This window comes from Schistocerca gregaria, chromosome 11 (genome assembly GCF_023897955.1).
Source record: "Schistocerca gregaria isolate iqSchGreg1 chromosome 11, iqSchGreg1.2, whole genome shotgun sequence".
NCBI lineage: Eukaryota > Metazoa > Arthropoda > Insecta > Orthoptera > Acrididae > Schistocerca > Schistocerca gregaria.
In genome coordinates, this window is record NC_064930.1 from 23,181,420 (window position 1) to 23,206,978 (window position 25,559).

A 25,559-nucleotide genomic window follows, 5' to 3' on the forward strand; every position below is an offset into this window, starting at 1 on the left:
GATAGAATTGTCCATGCTCAGATCTGAAGAGGTACCTGTGCCTAATTGTAATGCTATTAACATAAAATGTAGGAATCAGTGGATACTACATTTAGACAATCATTCCCTAGAACAAAATATCTATTATCCAGACGTACAAGGTGATCAATTAAAAGAAAATGTGGACGCACTTGTGAACAAAGTATCACAGTCCGAAAATTTGAACTCAATGCAACAGCTAGATTTGGTACTGTTATTATCTAACTATGAAGATGTAGTTTCAGAACAACCAAGAATTGTTAAGGGATATCAATACAATACCGAGGTGAAGCCTCACAAAACCTACTGTCGAGCGTCCTACTCCATTCCTTGGTCCAAGAAGGAAATAGTAGCTATCTCTTAGCAGATCCGCAATCAGAGAGAGTACGGGGACTGTATCTGCGTAAGGATGTGAAAATATTTCTACAGTAAATGACTAATAGTCCTATGTGTTATGTGTAAAAAGATACACCATTCTTCTGGAAATGAATGAACATTAATGATGTGATCTGTAGAGATAATGTAATAGTGTAGAAGTATTTAGTTATAAGAATATGATTGACTTTCTCTTTTTTTATGATTATTTGTGTTATGTCTTCTTTTTAATTAGTGTTACCTTAAACATGCTCTAAATGTCTGCACAGATGACCTGATTAGTGCAATTATTTGTAGTGTTAAATTGTGACAGAGATCAGTCAGGAGGAACATTTTAGTAGCGATTAGTTTGTGTACTGCATAATATTCTATATGTGTGTCAAACTTGAAATATTTCTTGGTACAGTCTTTTCTATTACATGTATATATACATCTATATGTGTGTAGCTATCAGATATTAATAATATGAGACCCTGAGAATTTATTTTCAAACCAGTATTATCAAAGAGAGTAATGCACCCAGTAGTGACCCGATGGCACCATGGGAGGCAAACTTATTGCAAAATTAAGTAACGCGAAGTTACGCACAAAGAAGCTTCAATTGAAGCATGTGCAGATCGAATCAGTAAAACGAGCTAGCCTGATACAGTCCAAGTCAGTTTTAGCCTACAGAGACTACACTGTAGTTACGTAGGATCTTGCAAGTAAAGTGAGACATAGTTTCAAAGGAGTTATTGAACAATATGCCTGAATCCAGCTGGAATGCACAAATAAAATCTACTCGAACATAAATATAGATGATTTTTGGGCAAACTAATACGAAATTTTAATATTTGTTACCATGTACGCAATTATCACACACCTTGGTAAAGAGCGAACAAAGAATTTACGAATGAGCTGTTACAAAAAATTGCACAACAGACATTGTAACTGAAAAAACTTAAACAAAAGTGCAGTATTGTGTGGCAGAGACAGACAGTGATTGTTCAAACTGCATCCATATGTCACGAGGTTGTTTCGAACAAGCAATAAGAAACTGTATCATCGCCGTGTGTGCAAACGGACAAGGAACTAACACGACACGAACAGTGAGCCGATAATAGACAGTGGACCAAGCTAGTGTCAAAATATAACTTGTACTGAGCGTGTGTGTGTGTGTGTGTGTAAAAAAAAAAATAAAATAAAAATAAAAAAAAAATTTCTTTGTGTGTCAAGGGACGCCAGGAAAGCGCATTGACTACAGAGATACATTTTGTTCTAAGGTGAAAACTTGCGTGTGACTAATGACAAGTCATGACATGGTGAAAAAATATTGTGTGCCCATAAAACACGTTACTGTGACAACAAAACATTGTGCAAACCAGACTAGTGAAGGCCTACTAAATAATAACTGCCAGTAACTGTGTGCGTTGTTTCCCACAGCAGGAAAAATGCCCATAAGGATAGTAGACTGTTTGTGAACTTGTTGCATGTTCGCTGAAGCACTGCAAGAAGATGTCACACGGGCGAGCTGTTATACAACGCGCATCCGGCTACTTCAGCCATGCAGCGGCCGCAGCAACCCGTAGCACACCAGACAGCCACACGCCTCTCCGCGCCGTAGCTGTCAACACCAGTCGCGGTGACCTACACGGAGCAGACGCGCCGCACCGAGTGCCGCTCAACAATCACTCCGCACCGCTCACCAACTACAGTACTATTGACATATTCCCAAATATTTACACAAACTGCATAACATGTCAATGAACTCGATTTTTGACGAACACTGAACACTTATTATGTATACCCATAAATTGCCGAGAGAAAATGAACACTAACACGTAGGTAGTGAGAACAATATGAAAGTGACGTTGTGCTAAAGGATTTCAAAAAACTAAGTGATATATCCTAGGACAAGTGACCTTGCAGTATATCGCAAAAATGATAATTACGAGTTGTTAAACACACACAACAAACTTTCGTTGAACTGTATGTGACTGTGATAGAGACAAGATTAATCATGAACCAACTGGGATGGCTGGGCTCCGGCTCAGTTTTGCCCAGGTTTCCTGTCTGCCTTCGCCCAAATGGGGGAGGCATGAACATATATAACCCTGGGACTAATTAAAAGAACAATTAAAAAAAAATATTTAAAAGAACGTCACTGGCACCACTGTGTCAAAGTATAGAAACTCTTTGCCAAATGCTGCCAGGGGGCAATGTAACGCTCCCTGGCAGCACACACACACACACTATTAATAAAATGAAATGACATTTAATTGTACTATGTACGCCGCTACGAAGCAATTCGTATGTACTGTAATTGTTTACCAAAAAATGTTATTTAATTTTGTGTAAAGAACATTGGTTATTATTGTAATATTTTCTGTAATAATATTCTCGATGTATTTATGATTGTAATATTTCTATAATCATAATGTAATTACAAAATATGTTAATATCTGCGATAAAAAAAATGTAAAATATAGCCACAGATGAAAGTAATGTTGTAAGATTACAAAGAGATATTCAAAATCAGCAGTAGTATAAAAAGCGCTACATAATGTGTATTCTTTGTCATCTTCCTCTAGAGCTGAGAGAGAGTAGACTTCGTTTGTCTGTATCTATCTTTAGCCACCATTAGAGGAGAAATCAAGGTGTGTAATTTTGATTATTGTTATGGTCTAAATACATTATAATTTATCAAAATTGTGTATTACTAATGTAAATTAGCTTGCCCATGTCATCTACAATATTTCTTTAAGGAATTTTCAGCACTTTTAGCGATTATCGTTGGTGTTGCTGGGCTGTGCCGCGGCCGAACGATTTGCAGCGGCAGCACATTTAAAAAATTGTTACGCTATAAAATTAACCAAACCCGTAAATCGGGAGCAGGTAAAATTAGCATTGAATTACAAAATATTTTTCTTTTTCAGCGATCCTGAGGCTGGCTGAATTTATTACTGGTTTTACATTTGTGCATTCATAGGCGGATAATTAACGTTGAAGTTGTTAATCTGTTGGTTCTTTCCATTTCTAAAGCAAATAACTTAAACATATAGTGAAGTGTGTTTTGTCAATGATAATTAAACGTTCAGGTCGGCTTGGCAATACTTAACCATTTTATGCTAACAGAGACAGTCTTGTGTTCCATAGCTAACGCCGGGAAAGAATTCAGTAAATATTTAAAAATCCACTGCATCTAGAAAATGTGCGCCAAGGCCGAAATAAAGAAAAAATTAATTTAAATAAGTTTCAAATAAATGTTATTAATCAGTTAGTTTGAATTTATCAGCATGAGAGGGTTGCTAAGGTTCGCGTAATTTTAAATGTGCTTAATTCTGTCTAAGTGAATTTTTATTACCACACGTAAATAAGGGGTTCTACAACAAAGTTCGTACTGAAAGAGTAAATAACATGAATATTTAAAGTCATTTCTCCCCCATTTTCATTTTCATCCATTTTCATTTTTTACATAATAAAAATATTTCTTTTATTTTTTTTCATCAAAATATCTAGGATACAGACAAAAAATAGGACTAGATAATACAAATATTAAAGAAGAACTAAAAGAAAAATATAGACAAAGACTAACGAAAATACTGAAAACAGAATTGACAGCAAGAAACAAAACAAAAGCTATAAATACTTATGCTATACCAATATTGACCTACTCATTTGGAGGAGTGAAATGGAGTAACACAGACCTAGAAGCACTCAATACACTTACACGATCACAATGCCACAAATATAGAATACATCACATACATTCAGCAACAGAAAGACGCACATTAAGCAGAAAGGAAGGAGGAAGGGGATTTATCGACATAAAAAAAACCACATCATGGACAGGTAGACAATTTAAGAAAATTCTTTCTAGAACGAGCAGAAACTAGCAAAATACACAAAGTAATCACTCATATAAATACATCGCCTACACCACTGCAATTTCATAACCACTTCTACAACCCTTTAGACCACAAAACATCAACAGATACGAAGAAAGTAAATTGGAAAAAGAAAACACTACATGGCAATCACCCGTATCATCTAACACAGCCACACATCGATCAAGACACATCCAACACATGGCTAAGAAAAGGCAATATATACAGTGAGACGGAAGGATTCGTGATTGCAATACAGGATCAAACAATAAACACCAGATATTACAGCAAGCATATTATTAAAGATCCCTATACCACAACAGATAAATGCAGACTTTGCAAACAACAAACAGAAACAGTAGATCACATCACAAGCGGATGTACAATACTAGCAAATACAGAATACCCCAGAAGACATGACAATGTAGCAAAAATAATACATCAACAGCTTGCCTTACAACATAAACTTATAAAACAACACGTTCCCACATACATGTATGCACCACAAAATGTACTGGAGAATGATGAATACAAATTATACTGGAACAGAACCAATATAACAGATAAAACAACACCACATAACAAACCTGACATCATACTCACCAATAAAAAGAAGAAATTAACACAACTAATCGTAATATCCATACCCAATACAACAAATACACAAAAGAAAACAGGAGAAAAAAGTGAAAAATACATCCAACTGGCTGAGGAAGTCAAGGATACGTGGCATCAGGATAATGTTGACATTATACCAATTATACTATCAACTACAGGAGTCATACCACACAATATCCACCAGTACATCAATGCAATACAGCTACATCCAAACTTGTATATACAACTACAGAAATCCGTAATTATTGATAAATATTCAATTACCCGAAAGTTCCTAAATGCAATATAACATATACCATACAGTTAAAAGGAAGTCACGCTTGATCAAGGTCTGCGTCACTTTCTACTTTTGACCAGACATAACGTCTGAGATAAGAAAGAAATAATAATAATAATAATGAATACATGGATTTCAAAATGTATCAGTATTATCAATGTTGCATTATGGTATTTCCTCATAGCATACTTGCTGAATTTGAGTAATGATATCAAACACAAATGTGTGACAGCAGTTCAGAAGGAATTAATGTGATGAAGAAGGTTACCGGTCAGAGAAAAAGTAAGAAATAATGGTGCAAGATTAGAAAATTATGTGGAAGGAAGACTACAGAAATAGAGAGGGCTTGGATAAAGATGGATAGTGCTGAGAATGTGACAGAAATACTTGTTCCCTGTGAGACAGACCGAAAACCACTGTGATTATGGCCATAATGGGAATGTAACAGAGGTGGGCAGGACACAAAGTAAGTAAGGAGAATGGGTGAGAGACGGAGAGAGAGATTCTCTGCCAGGTAATGACAAGTGAAAAAACACCCAGACAACTACCAATGGGAGGTACATTGGTGATATCACAACACGTGTGGGAGTGACGCAGATGCACCACGAAGCCTGCAGGGGGCTTTATCCGATATGTATCGTCAGAAGCCAGTTGCTGATGGCTGAGATGTTTCACTTCAATGGAAATGGGACGTTTTGTATCAATTCAGATCTGATGTGTTGCATATTCATTTATATTGCAGATGTGTGACACTTTGACGGCAAATATGTATTAACTTAAAATTCTGGAGTTCTAGAAACAAATTAATTGATGTTCTAATGACTTACTTTGAAGGACAGTCAAGGAAACACTGAAATGTCACAGAGTCCACTATCATATAGAATTTGTAAAATGTGCCTTTCAGGACATGAATAAAGGATTCAAGTTTTAACACGATGGCGTGTTCACCACTGACTTAACTAGTTAAAATAATAATTTCTACCATTGAAATTTTGACTTCTGTCATTTTCTAGTGGTTAAGGTGCTGAAAACATAGCGATTGTAAACATTATTAATATAAGTAAAAAGGATGAGAACTTATGTGGCTGATGTCAGCATTCGCCACATACAGAATAGGAATGTGACAGATGGAATTAAATCTCTTGTGACTGGGTTTGTGGTCTCTACCCATCATGAACATACACAGTGAACCAGCTTATAATTCTTCACACAATGAAACAAGGATACATTATCGATATATACGGAAAAATATAAATTTATGTCCACTTGCAAAGATTCAGGGAACAAGCAGTGCACACTATGAAACAGAAGTTTCCTGGAGACAAGTATATGCTGTCCCTTAAAGGCATTCCAAAATTTTGTGGCTGTACTGAAATGTTAATAAATTTGTCCTTCTTCACTCCACATTCCACATTGTATCCATGCTACATTAGTGGGCTCTACAGTTGCCTGTGTTCTAACTTTTGCCCACTCATGCACACTTGAAGCGGATGCACTGTCCACTGCAACTACAACAATTTTATTAAAACAGGACAATTACCTTTAGAATTTCATTGGAAAACCATGCATTTTGAAAATTCAAAGAACACAAAATAATTCCTTATAACACTAAAGCAAGCCAATGTAACATTAGACGGGAATGTCCAATCTAGTCGGATCTACTTTGCGTTACTGAGTGTAGGGGAGTCGAAATAAGTTGTGACCTGGGACGTCATATCGACTTGAGATTTTTTTATACATGTAATTCATTTCTAAACTTTATTGATTATTTGCAGAGTAAATAATTTAATTATGTACTTTTAATAGGTAATGAGTGTTAATGAGATAGATATAAATATGTTTTGGCATAGAAAATCACCTTATTGCGTTGTGCAAGAACAAAAACTTCTGTGTTGCTCGAGTGCGCGATCGAGTAGTCGTCGAATGCGGATCTTCTGTAACTTTCATGAATGGGCATAGAATTGTTAATTTACAATCCAGAGTTGATTTAAAAATTATTTAGGGAACCACGACTCGACTTTGGAGCAAACAAATCGCGTGCAAACTCTCAAATATCGGCGTGGAGTTTAAGATAGGCGGCTGGATATCGGGCATTGTCGTCGCGTGTGTGATTCAGTAACATTAATCGCAATTTGCGGACATTAGATTGATAATAACTATCAAAGACTTACACGAGCGGCATAGTAATTGTCTTGACACTCAAAGAGAGCGATAAGCAATTTACTGTCTGGATACGACAAATATTAATCATTGCATAGCCAGCTCATTCATATGTCACTTAGCAACTCGTAAACAAACAGTGATGGAATTACTGAAACAATCTTTTAAGTATCGACGACCACTACACACACATCAGAAACTAATTACTCTAACTGTGAGTGACTTCTGGATTGGACGAGTTTTCTTTTATTTCAGTTAAGTGGTATTAATAAACTTCATTCGAAGTGAAACTTCATCAATGGCGTCCTGCTTGTTTAGTTTGGTAGAGCAATAGATAGTACTAGCTATGCTACTCTTTATAGTTTTAAAAGAAAAGAGAACACATACATGTTTTCCTTTTGAGAAATGTTCGTACTTCAGTCACCAGTATTCTCAAACCAGAGGCACGAGTGATGCTCCCTCACAGCACTACGATATCGTGAATCACCACCCACGTGTGCCCCTTTTTCACTACATTTCTGTATTGAAAATCCTGAGATATGGCCGCGGTACGAAGAAGGAACAGGAAGGATCAGCGAAAGAAACGGAGCAACAAGAGAAGAGGAGGCCACACCGATACTTTCTATGTACGAAAAAGTACAGTATTTATAATCGTGATGTGGCCAATTACCCTACAATTTTATTGATCACATCACTATTAAATCTACCTGACCATACTTTTGTTATCACCTGACTTTGCTTCAGCACATCGCTATGTAAGCTACGTTTTTCTTCTTCTCCTTCTTCGTCTTTTCCTGTACTTTTGCTGTACATATTTAAACTTAAAAGTTTTCCACGCTCAGATCCTACATTCTTGTCCTGTAAATTATTTAAATATTCATAACACCACTATGTACGACTTCTGGTGATATTTTCCTTGACACTTCCAGATTGTAATAGAGAATGGCTTCAGTAACAAGGCTGGTTTCAGAGTGGAGTAAAATAAAGCAACTGGAGCAGTTATTTATCGATTCCAAACAGCTTGTTTTTTTCAGTACAAACAGATTTTTCATTTGGTATTTGGTGTGCACTTTCGATACAGCAGTTACCAAATTAGTACTGTGCGATTTCTGATCCGGTGGTGTACGTTTATACTTTAGAGGGACAGCAGAAGAGGAAGGGAAAGCAGTTCTCCTGCAGCACTGACAGACGATGCAGCACTCTCGACAGTACGGCACCGGAGACGGGCCCAGTCAGTCGAGCGAGATGAGACAAGCAACTGTTTACCGATCCGGTGGGTGCTAGAGGACACTGTAGGACGTGCAGTTCAATTTAAAAGAATACGATCAATATCTGCACGTAGGCGATTAATAAAGTTGTGACAAGAAGTCTGTTGTTATTTCACGAGCCGAATTTAACAGTATATCAAAGTGAAAACGGATTACCGACATATCGACGGCACCAGAAAGTGAAAGTCGAGGAAGTGACGTTACCCTGAAAAAGTAGATGTCGATCGTTTATTCCCTCGCTCCCTGCTCACGTGGAGTACGACCGAATTTGATCGAAATAGTGTCAGACCTCCGACGGTACACAAATCGCTGTGTGGCCAGTACTAATAGTTACTTCACGAATGCATTTGCGGGGTGTCTATTTGTGCTGACTTGGAGTGGCCGTATGAGCTTCATACACGGGCTTCTCTGTTCCCACTGCAGAAGCTACAGTGAAAGTCGGTCTGTACCGATCTGGCTAGTTTCTGTATCTAAGTATATTTCATAATGGTAAACTCGAGGTCATTCTGTAATGGCTGGACTCAAAGTGAAACAACCTTCTGCCGGCTGTCGAAATTATGTCAGTGGTATTGCAGAACCGTGTGCGAGGGATGTGAAGTTGTATTGCACCGTTGCAAATGAGACTACTTAATGCACAAAAGTTTCTATTTGTGGCTGTTACTTACTTTGTTAGATCCTTCCGACCACTAAGGAGTGCCGTGTGATGCAGTTTGTGCTCTGTCAGTTTCATATTGAGGTAGCGTAGTCTAATAAAAATTTGTGCCCGTTAGAATATTTTAATTATCTCTAGTGGCACACAAAATGTCCTAATATCTTTAAAAAATATTGTTTTTCTTTAGACAGAGTGTCAGTCCCGTTAATTTCACTGAACTGGAGCTGAAATTCTGAGTTCTGTTGGTTGGTTTAAAAAGAAGGTGAGGAGGGGTTGGGGGGCAAGGTCCAAACTGCTAGGTCATCGGTCCCTAAGAGATCTGTTGCATTCACTTGTCAGATAGCACTTAACAAAAATCCAGCCATCCGTATTCTGAGAGGGACATCAGTGTGGGGCAAAAGCAATTCGTTTGACAATCCCCAGTCGGTTATCACATTTGGTAGCAAAATGTGCAATACAAGCTGCCAGACGCCTGAATCTTCCTGCAGAGCGTTCAACATCGTCTATCACGGCACAGTGTGCAGCACCCTTGCAACCGAAACATAAGTCACGTATCTCCGCTTCCCCGTAAAGCGTGGCTGTTGCTTCGGACTGTGTCAAGCAAATTTCCGAAAAGCTAACTTCGTGAGGCAAACTGTTGCCAGTTGTCTTCGAGGCCCTTAGATGATGTGTTTGACACTAGAATGTCATGTAGACCTTTTGGCCAGAAGAGACAAATGCTGGTGATGTTTAATTCTTTTCGGAGGGAGACGTCAATAAAAATGACCGATACCTCTAATCTGTGAAAACAAATTTTCGAGGCAATCCTGGTTCAGCTGTCCCATTAAAATATACTTGATGCCGAGTGACAGGAGGTCATGATGAAGGCCAAATAAAGAATTAATTGACATTAATAGTCAGTTCTGGAAGGGCAGTAGCTGTTCCCTGTTGCCAGTCTGTCTTTTCTCACAGCAAAAATACACTTTATCGTAGATCATTTTTTGAAGTTGCACACTAATGTTTCCTAGTTGACCATTTTACGAGAATTCGGAATGGCAAATGAGTTACCGACAAGCCAAAAGAAGTCTGCAGTTAGCTCTTCTTCTGCCACCACTGCATTCAAAAAAAGTCACAGGGTTGGATACACACATTGGTGCTCTCTGCTGTTAACAGTGAGACAAAACTACAATACTTTATGGCACATTTTAATTTCAGCATTATCTAACAATAGCAGATCCTCAATTGGCACTTTCGTCATTACTTGCCAATTGGAAAGCTTTATGTCACAGCCAAGAAAGTGGTTGTGAAATATGAAGGTTATTTGGAAAGTAAGGTCCGGATCGCTGTAGCTAATCAAAAGTCGTGTGAACATCAAAATGTTCACGCATACCAACTCGCGGCAGGCACTGTTCATCAAACAACACAATTTTCATTGGTACTGTAACAGTGTACTGTTTGCAATGTCAGTTCAAAATGTTTAAAACAATTGATAAACCTTTCAACTGTCAAATTCCATTGGTGATTCGGTTTTTGGCAGCAAGGAACATTGCAGCAGTGGAAATGCCGAGACAGGTATGTGAGGTGTACAGCTCCAATGCGACAGGTGAGAGCAAAGTGCATTAGTTGGTGAGAGATTTCGAGAATATGTAGATGGAAAAATGTCCACAATGAACTGCAAGCACTTCTACCATCAGTGATAGAATATTTGGTTGTAGCTGTGGATGAAAAGATTTATCAAGACTGTGCAATTTTCACTCGTTCATCTACCTAAAGGAGTTTCTCAGCAGCGAGCACACTCCAATAGACGACACGGTGAAAGAAGCAGTTAAAGAGCAGTTATCCTCATAGGCAGCAGATTTCGATGACTTTGGGATACTAAAGCTTGTAGAACATTATGACAAATGTTTAAACAAACACGGAAACCACATAGAAAATTAGAACAACATTTTAAGGGAATAAATGAAAACAGTCTTTTGAAAACATTGTGACGGTTTATGTTTGATAAGAACTTGGACCTTACTTTACAAATAACTCTTATAATTTGTACAGGTGATGGGGGACATCTGAAAAACCCACACTCTTTTTTTACATTCTGTGAATTCAGGAAACTTGATGGCAGTCCCTTAGCTTTTGTCCAATTTAACACATCACTCAACATTCCAGTTCCACAATGGAACAAATGCGAGGACCATGTCTTTAAAGTGGAAATTTCAGGGACTGGAAAATTGAATTTGTCTGTCCCATAAAAAGGTATAGCACCAACTAGAGAGAGGGTGAATAGTCACTGCTTTGCATATGTCCTCTCTTTTCCACTCGGCTTTCTTCTTTCAAAAGAGTGAACATTTTATTTGAGTTCCAGAGGAAACCTTCTTCAAAACATCCTTCTCTTCATTAGATATATAAGGGGCGTTCAAGAAACACGCCAGAGGCATAATTACAGAAACTCGTACCTGTACATTAGAAGTATTGACCCCGGCTGTCGAGACACTCGTCCCACTGTGAGACAAGGCAGTGAATGGCCGTTTCATAAAATTTCCAGGGCTGCGACGTTAATCAGTTCTGCACGTACAGCCGGACGTCATCATCCGGGGTGAATCGTTTGCCCCTCAGAGTCTTTCGTGGGGACCAAAAATGGCGTAATCGCAGGGAGAGAGGTCCAGACTGTACGGAGCGGGGCATAGAACCTCCCATTCGAATTTCTACGAGAGTGGCCGTGTCGGCCGAACGAGGCTTCGCACTGTCGCGGAGCAGAATGACCCCACGGGTGAGACTGCCTGGTCGTTTCGCTTCGATCGCTCGACGAAGGGCGGTCGAGGGTCGCGAGTAATGCCGGGCATTCACTACCGTCCCATGCTGCAGGAAGTGAATCGGAAGGGGGACATCTCGATCCCCTTAAAAAGGCTCCGACAGACAAATGATTCACCTTGGACGGCGTCATCCGGCTGTATTCGCAGAACCGGTTAACACCGCAGCCCCACAATTTTACGAGACGGCCGTTCGGTGCCTCATGTCGTAGTGGGTCGAGTGTCTCGACAGTCGGGGTCAATACTTCTAATGTACATGTACCGGCTCCTGTAATTGTGCCTCCGTCTCGTTTCTTTTTGCACGCCCCTTATACATTATTTGTAGCCAATCAACTCTCCCTCTGTCTGTGACGAAAGACTTTCAGTTTCTCTGCCGTGTCTCTCTCTCTCAATTTCAAAACAATGCTCACAGTTTCAAGTTTTTTGTTGTTATCCTCTAATTCTTTCATTCGACCCCAAGTCAACGCAATTCTTCTTTTTCCGTGTTCGGGAAATCGGTTAACGTATACTGATTGACCTTCAGTTTCTTGGGTGTCAAGTTCTCAAATGTTTCAGTGTCCTTTACAGACTCACTATAGCCTGCCACCTGTCTCCCTCGTTTTCTTTTAATTGTATTTTAGCACATGCACCAACACTGACAACACACAATACAGAATTTTTCTGGCAGATCTGCTCACAAGTCCCAGATGCAATGCTGTTAACAAACAGTACCATTTGATACATTAATATCGTTTTTTTAGTAGCACTTTACCATTCACACTTGTTGAAATAATATGTCTCTGAGGAACTAATGATAGATAATTTAATTTGTCTTCCTCTTTGTAAGACAGGCAACCGCTGACAACATACCCCAGTATTTTTGGTGTGAAACACGTGAAAAATGAAACAAAACTTTTCTGTGCACCACAAACAGGATCTAAGCTTCCAAAATAGCAGTAGCTTCTGTATTACTATAGCCACTTGCTTCGGTGACGTCACTGCAGAATGATTTTCTTGCTCAATCTGAGCCTTTCATTCCGACCCCGGGCCCCGACACCCTCCCATGGGGCACGCCGAAAGTTACTTCTAGGAAATACGGGCTGTTTCAAAATGACGGCTTTGTAGTACATATTACATTCATCTTACAATTATGAATAATACAATAAATGAAACAGAAACACAAACAGTTTTCTTACGATTAATCGGTGTACACACCGATTGCACGTCGAGTCGACAGGCGAAGCTGTTACGAAATCTTGAGCGATGTGTCAGAAGTAACTGTTACGAAAACACTGTTTCTGAAGTCGGACAGATCACCCGGTATTGGAGGCACACACGCGCGGTAGTGTCGGATGGTGTGCGAATGTCGAGGTCTCGTATAAAATACTGTGTCGACCGGCCTCTCGCTACCGATCCGCCGGTCGGGTACGACGTCGTACGACCGGACACATACCGAGTTACGGAAGTGAGGTGGTGCGCCGCCTCGTTCCCGAATAAAGTTGTATCGTTCGGCTTTTTTCCATTGAGAAACGGGCCACAGCTGTAGCACATCGGGATAAAAAACATCAGTCACAGTCGATTCACAGAAAAAGAAAGACCCGCAAACTTTCCACGGGGATATTTCTCGGGGCTAAGCGTGAAAGACTCGCACTGGTCTGAAGTTTCTCAATCACTCTTTGTCACTCTGTACTCTTCCCATTGCACACGGGTATACAAAGTAAACTGCTTGAGCTGCTCTTTCATTTGGTGTATTATTTACAATTGTAAGTTGAACATAATAAATGCCTTAAAACCGGTACGTTCATTTTGAAACACCCTGTATAGTGCATCTACCCGACTGCCTCGATCAAAAGCTTTCAGTACATCGTATGAAAAATGTGTGAACTGGGTTAGGAGTGATCGACGTTTTTGCAATCCGTGCTGGTCGGCATTGAGGAGGTCATTCTGTTCGAGATACCTCAGTATGTTTGAGATCAGAATATGATCTAAGATTCTGCAACAAATCGATGTGAAGGATGTGGTAGTTTTGTGGATCACTTCTACTACCCTTCTTGTAGATGGGTGTGACCTGTGCCTTTTTGCAAGGATTGGGCACGGCGTTTTATTTGAGGGATCTACAATAGGTTACAGGTAGAAGAGCACCAATTCGACTGCAAATTCAGTATAGAAGCTGACAGGAATTCCATCGAGCCCAGGAGCTTCGTTCAATTTTAACGATTTAATCTTGTTTCTCAATACCACTGACACTGATACTCATTTCATTCATCTTTTCAGTGGTATGAGGATTAAATTGGGGCAATTCTCCTGGGTTTTCCTTTGTAAAGCAATGTTTGAAAAAGGAGTTAATAATTTCAGTTTTTGCTTAGCTACCCTCAATTTCAATTCCTGTCTGATCCGCCAGAATTTCTTCGGGTCCCGTAAAAGATCACTCGACAATATTCTGGTACATTAAGCCAATGAAGGCATGATGTATTGCTCTCTTGACAGCCAAACACATCTCACGCAGCATCTCTCCATCTACGCTTTGTGTTACACCTATTATGCACCAATTTGTTTCTTTAGAAATTTCTTTACAGGGACTGTAAATTACAGAAGGTTCCTCCCCTTATCAACTTATCTACAGGGTACATATCTATCCAGTGTGTGGTCGACTACTATTTTAAACTTGAGCCACAGCTGCTCTACGTGCTCCTGCCCTGTGCTGAAAGTTTCTAGTTCCTCACTGAGATATGGCACTACTGATTTTTTATCTGGTTTGCTCAACACTTATATCTTCATGCTTGTTTTAGTTGTTGCCACAACTATATCATGGACACTGATACCATTTTCAATGTGGACATCCTCAAAGAGATCAGGTCTATTTGTTGCCATTAGGTCCAATATATTTTCATCATGAGTGGTGTTCCTAACAATCTGTCCCAGGTAGTTTTCAGAGAAGGCATTTAGTAAAATTTCACAAGATGTCTTACCACACCCACCACGAACAAAACTAATTTTACAAATTAACTGTTGGATGATTGAAGTCTCCACCAATGATTACAGTACGAATGGGGAACTTGCATACGTGTGATTTGAGATTTTCTCTAAATTTTTTGTTACATCAGGAGAAGAATCTGGTGGATGATAGAAGGATCCAATACGCATTTTATACTCACCCCTGATACTGAGTCTTGCCCAAACAATCTCACAAGGAGCTTCAATTTCTATCTCAATGGATTAGAGTTTTTTGTCTATTGTGACAAATACATCAGTTCTATTTTCCATTTGCCTATCCTTTCGATATACACTCAACTTTTCCCCAAAAATCTCACTGCTATTGATTTCAGCTTTCAACCAGCTTTCTATACCCATTATTCTGTGAGCTCTACTGCTTTTCAGGGACACTTCAAACTCTGTCACTTCTATCCCGCAAATACCTACTAGCAAAATTTCGAGAAATAGTATCCAATGAATTTAGGAACGTACAGTATTAAATGATGAGTCTAGGAATATACAGTAGCTCTCTACATAGCACTCCCGTAGTGATTGTGAAGATAAGATGCGACTAATAACAACACACACAGAGGTGTTTAGGCATTCTCTTCCTGTGCTCCATGTGAGACTGGAGTAGGTAACAGGACTAATGGGACATACCCTCTGCCATGTGCCTCACATTGGTTTGCAGGATACTGGAATATCAGCCCTTCAGTTTGTAAAGAGATAGAAAACAAAGGTAGAACATTATTTACAGTGAATTTTATTGATTGAACATTATTTACATTGAATTTTATTCGTACTTCACTGATCGTTGAGATGTAAAAGGAAAATCCTTTGGGAAGCTCCAGTCTCAGCCGAACATTATTAAAATCAAACAGGGTGACGGGACAATGCAGAAGTTACAGTAAAAATGTGAGTTATTTTCCCAGGCTCTTGTCTACCTTAGATAGCAGGCAACAGTGTGTTCAGCGCATCTATAAATTTGTGAACGGAACTGTATTACTAGTTCCAAATAGTGGGAAGGAAGGAAGAAAAATTAGAATTTAAAATCCTACCGACATTGACGTCATCGGAGACGTAGCACGAGCTCCAATCGTCTCAAAAGTGGGGAAGGAAATCAGGTGTGCCCTTCCAGAGCCACAGATCACGAAGAGTATTCGACTCGTTACGATATCGATGCTTATTACTGAAAGTACAAACATTTGAGGTATCAAACCGAATTTGTGACTAGACCGAGGATTTCTCGGTAGGGAAGAGGTGGCAAATTATCGCAGACTGAGAGTCACCAACAAATGTAGAAGTAACTTCGAGTGTGATGTGTCGGGACACTTCCTGCTTGTGTTTTATATTGGATTCCTTCCGGCTTATGTGTTATATTAATGGCCTTGCAAACAACACTAATAGCAAGCTGAGACTTTTGACAGACGGTGAAGCACCATTTGCAGAATACTGGGGAAATATTCGATCGGATCTCGAATGACTTCAAACATTGGCAACTTGCTTTAAATGTCCAGGAATGTGAAATAGTGTACCTCACAAAACACACACACACACACACACACACACACACACACACACACACACACACACAGTATCCTATGACTACAGTATCGACAAGTCACAACTGTCACCAGTCAACTCATACAATTAACTGGGAGTGACACTTTATAGGAATACGAAATGGAATAATTGTGTAGGATCAGGTGCGGGTAAAGGAAGTGGTTTGGCTTGACGGTAGGATAATAAGGAAGTGCGATAGTCTACACAGAAACTGCTTACAACTTACTCGTGCAACCAACCCTAGAATACTGCTCAAGTGTGTGGGATCCGTACCAGATAGGATTGACAGGGGATATTGAACGTATACAGAGAAGGGCAAAACAAATGGTCACAGGTCTTTAGTCCCTGGGAGAGTATAACACAGACAATGAAGGAACTGAACTGTAGATTCTTGAAGACAGACAAACCATCCCGAGAGAGTCTGTTAACAAAGTATCGAGACCCGAGTTCAATCATTCATATAGGGATCGTGACGATAAGATTAGAATAATTACTGCAAGCACAGAGGCATTCAAATGATCACTGTTGCCACATTCCCATTCCATACGTGAATGGAATGTGAAGAAACCCTAATGACTAGTACAACGGGACATACCCTTTGCCGTGTAGTTCACAGTGGCCAGCACACTGTGGATCTACGTGTATTGTACTCTTTTTATTTTAATGGGGGTAATGAAGCAACGAGTACCTACCAAAGAACTGAAACTCCACGCTCGAGTATCGACAGTGCGAGGAAAACATAGATCGTCCTCACCACGAAGATGACACATTAAGTTGTCGGCAGGCTCGACTAAAAGACACTTACACATTAGCTTTCAGATACAGCCCGGATGGTCCGAGCTACGGGAGGTGGCAGTCATGTGTGCGTGAGCTGTGCTTGCTTGTGTGAATGAATGTGTGTACCGTATTTACTCGAATCTAAGCCGCACTTTTTTTTCGGTTTTTGTAATCCAAAAAACCGCCTGCATCTTAGAATCGACTGCAAATTAAGCGGAAGTTCTGAAAAATGTTGGCAGGAGCCGCCACAACTAACTTCTGCAGTCAAATATATGTAGCGCTACACAGGCATGCTTTGCAGACACGAAGATAAATACTGGCGCCAAAACCTTTTTAAAAAAAGGTGGAAGACGAGCTTTTTTTCCTCCGCCTAGAGTTTCGACCACTCCATTTCCGTACATTATCCGTCAAAGTAAATACAAATTCCGTATTGTTCATTTTCGAATGTTGCAGAGTTTCAATGTGCTACGAAAATCCGACTGGCAAGGCTGTTAGGGATGTCTGTCAATATGGCCAACTCTACGTTCTGAATTTTTTCCTGCCCGTGAGAAGTAATGGTTGCTAACAGGAACTTTTATGAATTGTGAATCACATGCAGTATTCTCTTCACCATAAGAATAATACGAATATAAACATTTTGCCACGTATTCTTTCGTGTTTGCTACTATCTCATTTAAATTCTGTCTGCCTAATAAACTTCGAAACTAGAGTGAGACAACAGCAAACGCGGAAGAATATACGTATCGTGTCGGTTTTATGTTCGTATTATTCTTATGCGTAATAGTGATACAGTCAGAAATGAAGAACGGCAATTGACTAGATGTTTAAGACTAAGATGACTCTAATTCCTGTGCAGAGTGTAATGTACTAAAGAGGTGTCTGCAAAGATTTTCAAATGGAGAAAAATTTTCACTAAAGTCTCGTTCAGAACATCTTCTATCATACGCAGTCTATTATTTCGTTCTTGTTGATCATTATCAAAGAAAACAGCAGTGTAAGTAACAACAAATAGCAGTCTCTTGCCATTGTTTCGCTAATGAGACGATTCCTCTCTCTTTTAATTGTAAGCGGCGGTAGCACGTACAAAAGCAAGCCATGCCGCGAGCCGCGACAGGCCGAACACAATCATTATCAGAATGTGATAAACAATGCACGACACAGTACAGTAATGCATCTTCAGCTTAGAGTGACGTAAACACCTATAACAAAGAGAACGGCACTTATCAGATCAAAGAAAAATAAGCAATCAATTCAAACAAGACGAAGCACGTGAAAAAGGAAGGGTACCTGTATAAATACAGATGGAGTGCCTGACATAGCAATGGCTACCTGGTAAAGCTTAACTGCTAAGCTTATGTCTCGAACCAAATTACTGTAGCTGCATCGTCATTCATTCGACCTAAATTGTGTCTCATATTACAATGGACCAACTTTGTTTCGATTTGGAGGTGCGGCCTAAAACTTTTCTCTCCCCCTTGAATTCTGAGTCTCAAATTTCAGGTGCGGTGTAGATTCGGGAACTTTTTTTTTCCTCGATTTCGAGTCTCATTTTTCAGGTGCGGCTTAGATTCGAGTGCGGCTTCGATTTGAGTAAATATGGTACATATTTCTCCAGTGTTGAGACTCTACTGACTTTTTTAAGGTACACACACACACACACACACACACACACACACACAGTGGGCTGCTACTGCACTGAGACAGGAAAAATCTACCTTCCATTTGGTACACTTCTATTTCTAGTCCGTTTTCACAAAATGTCTCACTGCGATGACTGACATGTGCCACAGAAGATACTGTAGTTATTGAACACGCGTGTCTGCGAGCACTGAGAGAGGAGCAAAATACTAGAGCCTCCATTTTCTTTAAAAACATGTGTGAACCAAACAAAAGAAGTCGTGCAGCAAATGTAGCTCAAACCTCTTTGTCAGAGAGCACCACCTCGTTGTCGTCCTGCCGCCCTCCGTCGACAGCCCTGGCTCTCTGGAAGTCCGTCACTGGACGAGCAGTCTTCTGAAAATGAAAGGCCAGCAGGACAAGGCGGTACTGCAAAATCTCGGCCGAAATCCTAATGATGCTACAGTTAAACACGGCGGTTTCGTCGGTCAGACAGTAGGTACGGGCCCCTCTTCCTCATACGTTCTCCTCCGGACCATACGTGGGAGCGAGTGTGCACTGAGAAAGACGTGCAACTGTTCTTTCTCTACACTACAGTCCGACTAGGGTGAAGACGCCTGTCTCAGATCGAAAGGTGGGGGAGAATGCAGAAATAAGGGATAGCCATAAAGAACCTTCACAAGTAAAGTTAGTTAGTTAATATGCCTGCAGTCCGTCATAAAGTGGAGTATAATGTGGCAGTTAGTTTCCAGTATCTGAAGGGGAACGACAGTGCATTAACCTACAGTGAGTTGCCGGAGGTGTACAGCATCATCAGACACAGCGGTCAGGTGTCACAGTCACTTCCAACGTGGTGAAACGAGTCCGAATGACGAAGAACCGGGGATTCTAAGGGAAGTGGAACCTTGGCGTTTGGAAACCGGTGTACCTCGACATAGGTGACAGTGGATACAGTCGATCATAGATCAGTTTTTCACATCTCGCGTAAGATTTGGATCACGCAGTACAGGTTCTGTGACTGATCCGCGCATCGAAAAAAGTCTGTTTGTGCAGTTTGGGTCTACGCGCAGATTTTTTGTTGAAATGTCGGGATAACACAATTACCGCAATCATCAATCTCTTTCGTACAACAGTTACACTGACCAGCACAATGGTTACAGAACACACAGATCACAAGTCAGGATCGTCACTCGCCACTCTATGCCCAACAGAACAGCTACGCGATCTCTCTGTACCGTTTTTTCATTCCCTTTTCGATGCCGCATTCACTCGCCACTATAATTCTAAGGCTTTACGGATTCCTTTCGGAGCGAGCTTTCCTCCAGCTCACCTTTCCTATAATTATGAGCAAATTTATGAGTTGTGCGAGATATTGTCTTTCACTATTTTATAATTTCCAATTTAATACCGATTTTCATTTACATTCCTTATTCCATTGAATATTTTTATTGTCTCCGGTTCGGTCGTAGCAGAGCTCTGCATGATCTTTAGAATGACACCTAAATCCGTGTCCTTGCTAAACACGTTTCCACATCACACCAGTTCATAAATTTACACAAAGCTAATTCAGAACAAGTTTTGTTTTTTTCAGGCAGCTGTCAACGGTACTGATATAAAGGGTGTTTCAAAATGAATATACGAGTTTTAGCACATATTACACTCACCTTACAATTATAAATAATACACCAAATGAAAGAGAAACACAAACAGTTTTTCTTACAACAATTCAGTGTGAACACCGATCACACATCAGGTCGATAGGCGAGTTGTACCAAAACCTCGATCAATGTGTCAGGAGTAACTGCTGAAATAACACTGTTTCTAAAGTCGGGTAGATCAGCTGGTATCCGAGGCACATATGCGCGATTGCATCAGATCCTGGGTGAAAGTGAAACTCGCGCATGAAATGCTGCGTCAATCGGCCCCTCGCACCCAATCCACCAGTCGGAGACGACACCTTTTAACCAGTTGCGTACTGAGTAATATCAGCGAGGCGGCGCACCGTCTTGCTCCCAAATAAAGATGTGTCATTCAGCCTCTGCCCATTGAGGCACAGAGTACAATTGTAGCACGCCAAGATAAGAAACATCAATTACAGTGGATTCACTGAAAAAGAAAGACCCATAAACTTTCCACGGGGATATTTCTTAGGGTTAAGCGCGAAACACTCACAATCGTTCAACGCATTTTTCAGTCACTCTTTATGATTCCCCACTCTTTCCATTGTGCACAGGTATACAAACAAAACTGTTTGAGTTCCTCTTTCTTTTGGTTTATTATTTACAACTTCAAGTTTAAATGGTACAAAGCCTTAAAATTGGTATGTTCATTTTGAAACACCCTGTACTTAGAGAAATGTGTGACACACACTGTGCTGCCTTACAATACATTTATTCATTACTGGTTTCGATCACTGGACCATCTACACAGTGGGAAAAAATTTACTGTGACAATTTCACATTTCATACGTGCTATTTAACCAGGAAAGTATCCGCCATTACTGACTTGAAAATATAAGGAAATTGATACTTAATGCCTTTCACGGCAGTTGAAATGTATGACAAATGGCAGCAAAGGGCAGCAGGTGCACTCAGTGTGCACGTCTCGGGGGCCTCATTCGACACTTAGAGGCTGTTCTGGCAGCCACTGAGAGAACGAGGTTCAACCAGATGCAGACTGTGGCGCACGTTGGAACACGTGTCACCTGGGCTCCGAGGTTATTCCTCTGCCATTACAGCGAAAGGCAGGGAAAGTTGAGAAGACCGGCCTCGCCCGTAGAGTTTCAATGGAGCTAACGATTTGCAGTGTTTTCCCCCGGACTGATTGTGGCCCTCTGGTACGGATTCGAGTGGAAGGACTGGACCGGGGACTCTGCGTCGTATAACAGACTGTCGTCATTATGCCAAAAAACAGTGATTGAGTTTTTGTCATCTACAAAGTAGCGATAAAATGTCCACTGTATTTTAGTAAGTTTGACAGCTTTTCTTTCATTGTTATGCACTGTTTAAACCTAATGTTTTCTTGTTAGGGTTCAGATTAGTGGGACTCTGATGTACCAATTTTCTTATTTTTTTTAAACCAGCAATGGTGTATTCTTTCCCAGTTAAACAGCAACTATACCATTTGAAGTTGTCACAATAGATATTTTTCCACTGTGTAGATGGTCCACAATAAAAACCAGCAATGAATAAATGTACTGTAAGACAGTAAAGTGTATATCGTGTATTTCTCCGAGTAATTCGTAACAGTCGTCGGTAAGACGACATCAGTGGCGAAAGAAATGCTCTGCGACAAACAGGTACAGGTGCGGTCTATCCATTGTGGGATCAATCACTGTTTCTGCATTATTAGTCTTGTAGTTATCTGTGATTCAAATTTGACAATATTCTGCCTCACAAGAAAGTTCCAACAGTGATCATACAAACATTTTCACATCAAAAGCTTGCTTAAATGAGGCACTAGAGGAAATGTTGCAGTTGTGTCTGGCCAATCTAGATGACTTCTTTAGCTACCAAGTCAACACGGACGAGTGCCGGGAGTATCTATGTGACCCGAGATAGATCAACAGAGCGAGCAGGATAAACACACGAATTCACCACCGCCAAAAAATGCACAGACAAAACCTCCATTAGACAAAGAGACGCTGGCTGTTTTTCGGGACATCCACAGCGTCGTGCTAACACATTGGGCAGGTATGGGGCAAACAGTCACGGGAGTGCACTACCAAAATCTTCAAGACACGATTACGGGAGGCCGTTGAGACAGAGTGTCGCAGGTCACTGCGCAGTGGGGTGTCGTTTGCTCCACGACGACACCGCAGTTTGTTCTGCACTCGACAGCCACGGCTGCTCTTTCTTTTAGCTGTCAAAGTTTCTCTCGACACATTCGTCCCCTTTCTTTCGACAGAGAGCGTTTTCAGAATGACTACCGAGTGACTTACAAGGTGGACAGTTTCTGAACTGCCGAAACGCAGACTTCTACAACCGATGTCTCTGCTGAGTGATCCATCGTCGATAAAAATTTAATTCACTGAAGTGTAAAGGTACGGTGAAGGTCTGACACCGTCACCGGTCTCCACTGTCATAGCTTGATCTTTTTCTCGTAAATTAGAACTTTACAATTACCCCTTAGGTGACAGCCCAGATTTCAAGAGAAATAACTCTCGGGTCAAACACGAAAACTGTTACTGTTCTACCATTATGTGCTGTACGAGGTACATTCAATGCTGTAAGAGATGGATTCAATTTATAAAACCCCCATTTTTCTTTTTTTCGAACTAGCTGACACAACAGTGGAATGGCTATGAATCTGCAACTGCAAAAACGGTCAAAAATTTTTTGGATCCAGTCTTGGTGAATAGAGAGAATGAGAAATCATTTAAAAGTTGTCGACACAAAGAAATTGTGGTGTCACATTTGGCAGATGAGCTGGTGAGTTATCTCAATGAACGAGCACATGAGCAGCATTTTCCGGCTGTTTTACAAGCGAGAAGGAACTCACTCTTCAAAACATCTCAGTAGGACATACCTGTCACCGTAGTGCCCTTCGGAATTCACACTTGTCCCAGAATGTGTGGTTATCGTCAATTTATCAATACCGGTGCTTACTCAAAACTTTTGTGGCGGTAAGTACACACACTTCTACTGAGCTGACTGCCACTCATTTTCAAGATCAAAAAACAGCGTCTGTGTCTCGTAAATCGTCACGGTTGACAAAAAGAGAGACCGACTCGTGCCGTAATGATACGTCGACACACGCCGACGTGCCGAACACGCGGGCTCGAGATTGTCTGTCGGTATTTGTGGGAGCCGCCTGGAAGATTCTTTTCACATTTTCGAGTCCCCGTACGGGATCGCGTGACAGATCCCATGGAAATGCTGACGTTTGACGTGACGTGTTCCACACTCGTTCGGCGATACGGCAAAAAGAATTTTCTGGACTCGCTCGATTGTGTCATCGGAGGGACCGGTGAGATCGTCTCGGTCTGTAGTTGCATGACGTTCTGCCTTTTTTGACTGCCGCACCTGCGAACACACGTGAGACACGTCCGTGATATAGTCACTACATCTCACTCTACTGGTGACAAATTTCGATCAGTATCACCGTACAAACGGAGAAAATGAATGATTGCAGGCTGCCGTTTTAATGAAAACGTCTTCATTTTTAGTAACAGAAATTGAGCTCACTCTCACCACTATTGCCGTGCAGCACTGCCATCTCTGCCGCAGACTCACAACAAGCGCTTACATATTTTAAAATGAACTGTATAGTTCTATCTGTTTCCAGACATAAGGAAAGAATTAGAGGTGTTATAACCCGAATGCACCTTGTACTTGTTCCGATAAAATGAGGGCGAGGAGAGAACTTCAGTTCTGTCAGTTCAAAAACATCACCGTGCAAGCTATGGATGAAGACAGTTAGGCAGATGCAATATTTTGTGACTTCCAAAATGTACTCAAAGTAGGATCACACGAACATTTATTATGAAAGTACATTTACATGGTGTATCGAACTGAATTAATGACTAGATGCTGGGTATCTCGGAAGTAAGGACACAGTATGTTATCTCGGCTGGAGAGCCATTGACAAAAGTAGAAGTAACTTCATGTGCACCACAAGGAAGTGTGTTGGGACCCTAGCTATTAATGTTGTATATTAATGACCTTGCAGACAATATTAAGACTAACCTCAGACTTTTGCAGATGGTGCAGCTACCTACAGATTGTTTCACAATGTTTTGACGATTTCAAAGTTTAATAACGCGTGCTAAAAACGAGATACAGTGATGGTGGTGCTGTCTATTAGTAGTGCGGAGTGTCGAGTTTCATCCCACACACAGGCCAGTAATCGCATTGTAGTGGTCAGAGCAACATTGTGCGTTCACGATAGAAAGCTCTTTTCCCTATGGCGAGTCTATTGTGCACATGCAGTGTGCTTTTCGTAATCATTCTGAGAGTTAGCTGAGATATCCAATTCCTGTTTATACTGAATGTGGCTACAACTTCCATTCTCCGTAACACGTTTGGTAACTGCATAATTTCCGAAGGCACTCGTGTCGAACCGCCGCTTCGCTCGCGCCATTTGACCGTGCCAAACTTTCCCTTATGAGGTTATTTGAAGGTGAGAGTGTAGTCCGCCCCGCTGAGAAGGTTGCAACAGTTAAAAGATCAAATTCATTATGAAATTTCCAGAATTCCTCCAGCAGTATATGATATATGTTTCCAAAAACTGCATGAAATGCCTCAAGTATTGTGTAGATGCAAACGGTTGTCATTTGCCCAGCATAGTATTTCGTGAGTAAACTTGAATAAATGTACCTAGCGTGAAGTGTTTAACTTTGTTTCGTGATTACTTTGTGTATTACTCGAATATGAAATTGTCAAAATGTTGTGAAATACTCGGAATATTGAAATAATGTCTCAAAAAAATACACAAATATTAAATAGGATCTCGATAAAGATTTCAAAATAGTCAAAAGATTGACAACGTGCTTTGAATGTTCAGAAATGTAAAATTGTGTGTTTACGAAATGAAAAAAATGTGGTATCCTACGACTGCTGTCACAATTTGAATCAGCCAACTCATATAAATACATTGATGTGACGATTTCCAAAGTTTATTACCAATTAATTG

At 40.4% G+C, this 25,559-nt stretch overlaps 1 protein-coding gene across 16 annotated transcripts in view; it reads right to left on the reverse strand.

Moving 5' to 3' along the window:
• LOC126295436 (uncharacterized) overlaps positions 1 to 25,559 on the reverse strand; it is a 220,171-nt gene that overhangs the window by 70,833 nt on the left and 123,779 nt on the right. For 9 of the 16 annotated variants that reach the window (XM_049987925.1, XM_049987929.1, XM_049987932.1 and 6 more), the window contains one exon: positions 19,230 to 19,322. The exons of 3 other annotated variants lie outside the window; for them this stretch is intronic. In XM_049987925.1, coding sequence (XP_049843882.1) covers positions 19,230 to 19,322 — 93 coding nt within the window. The remainder of the gene's footprint in view (positions 1 to 19,229; positions 19,323 to 25,559) is intronic. 4 more of the 16 variants (XM_049987933.1, XM_049987927.1, XM_049987930.1 and 1 more) reach the window with 1 other exon arrangement.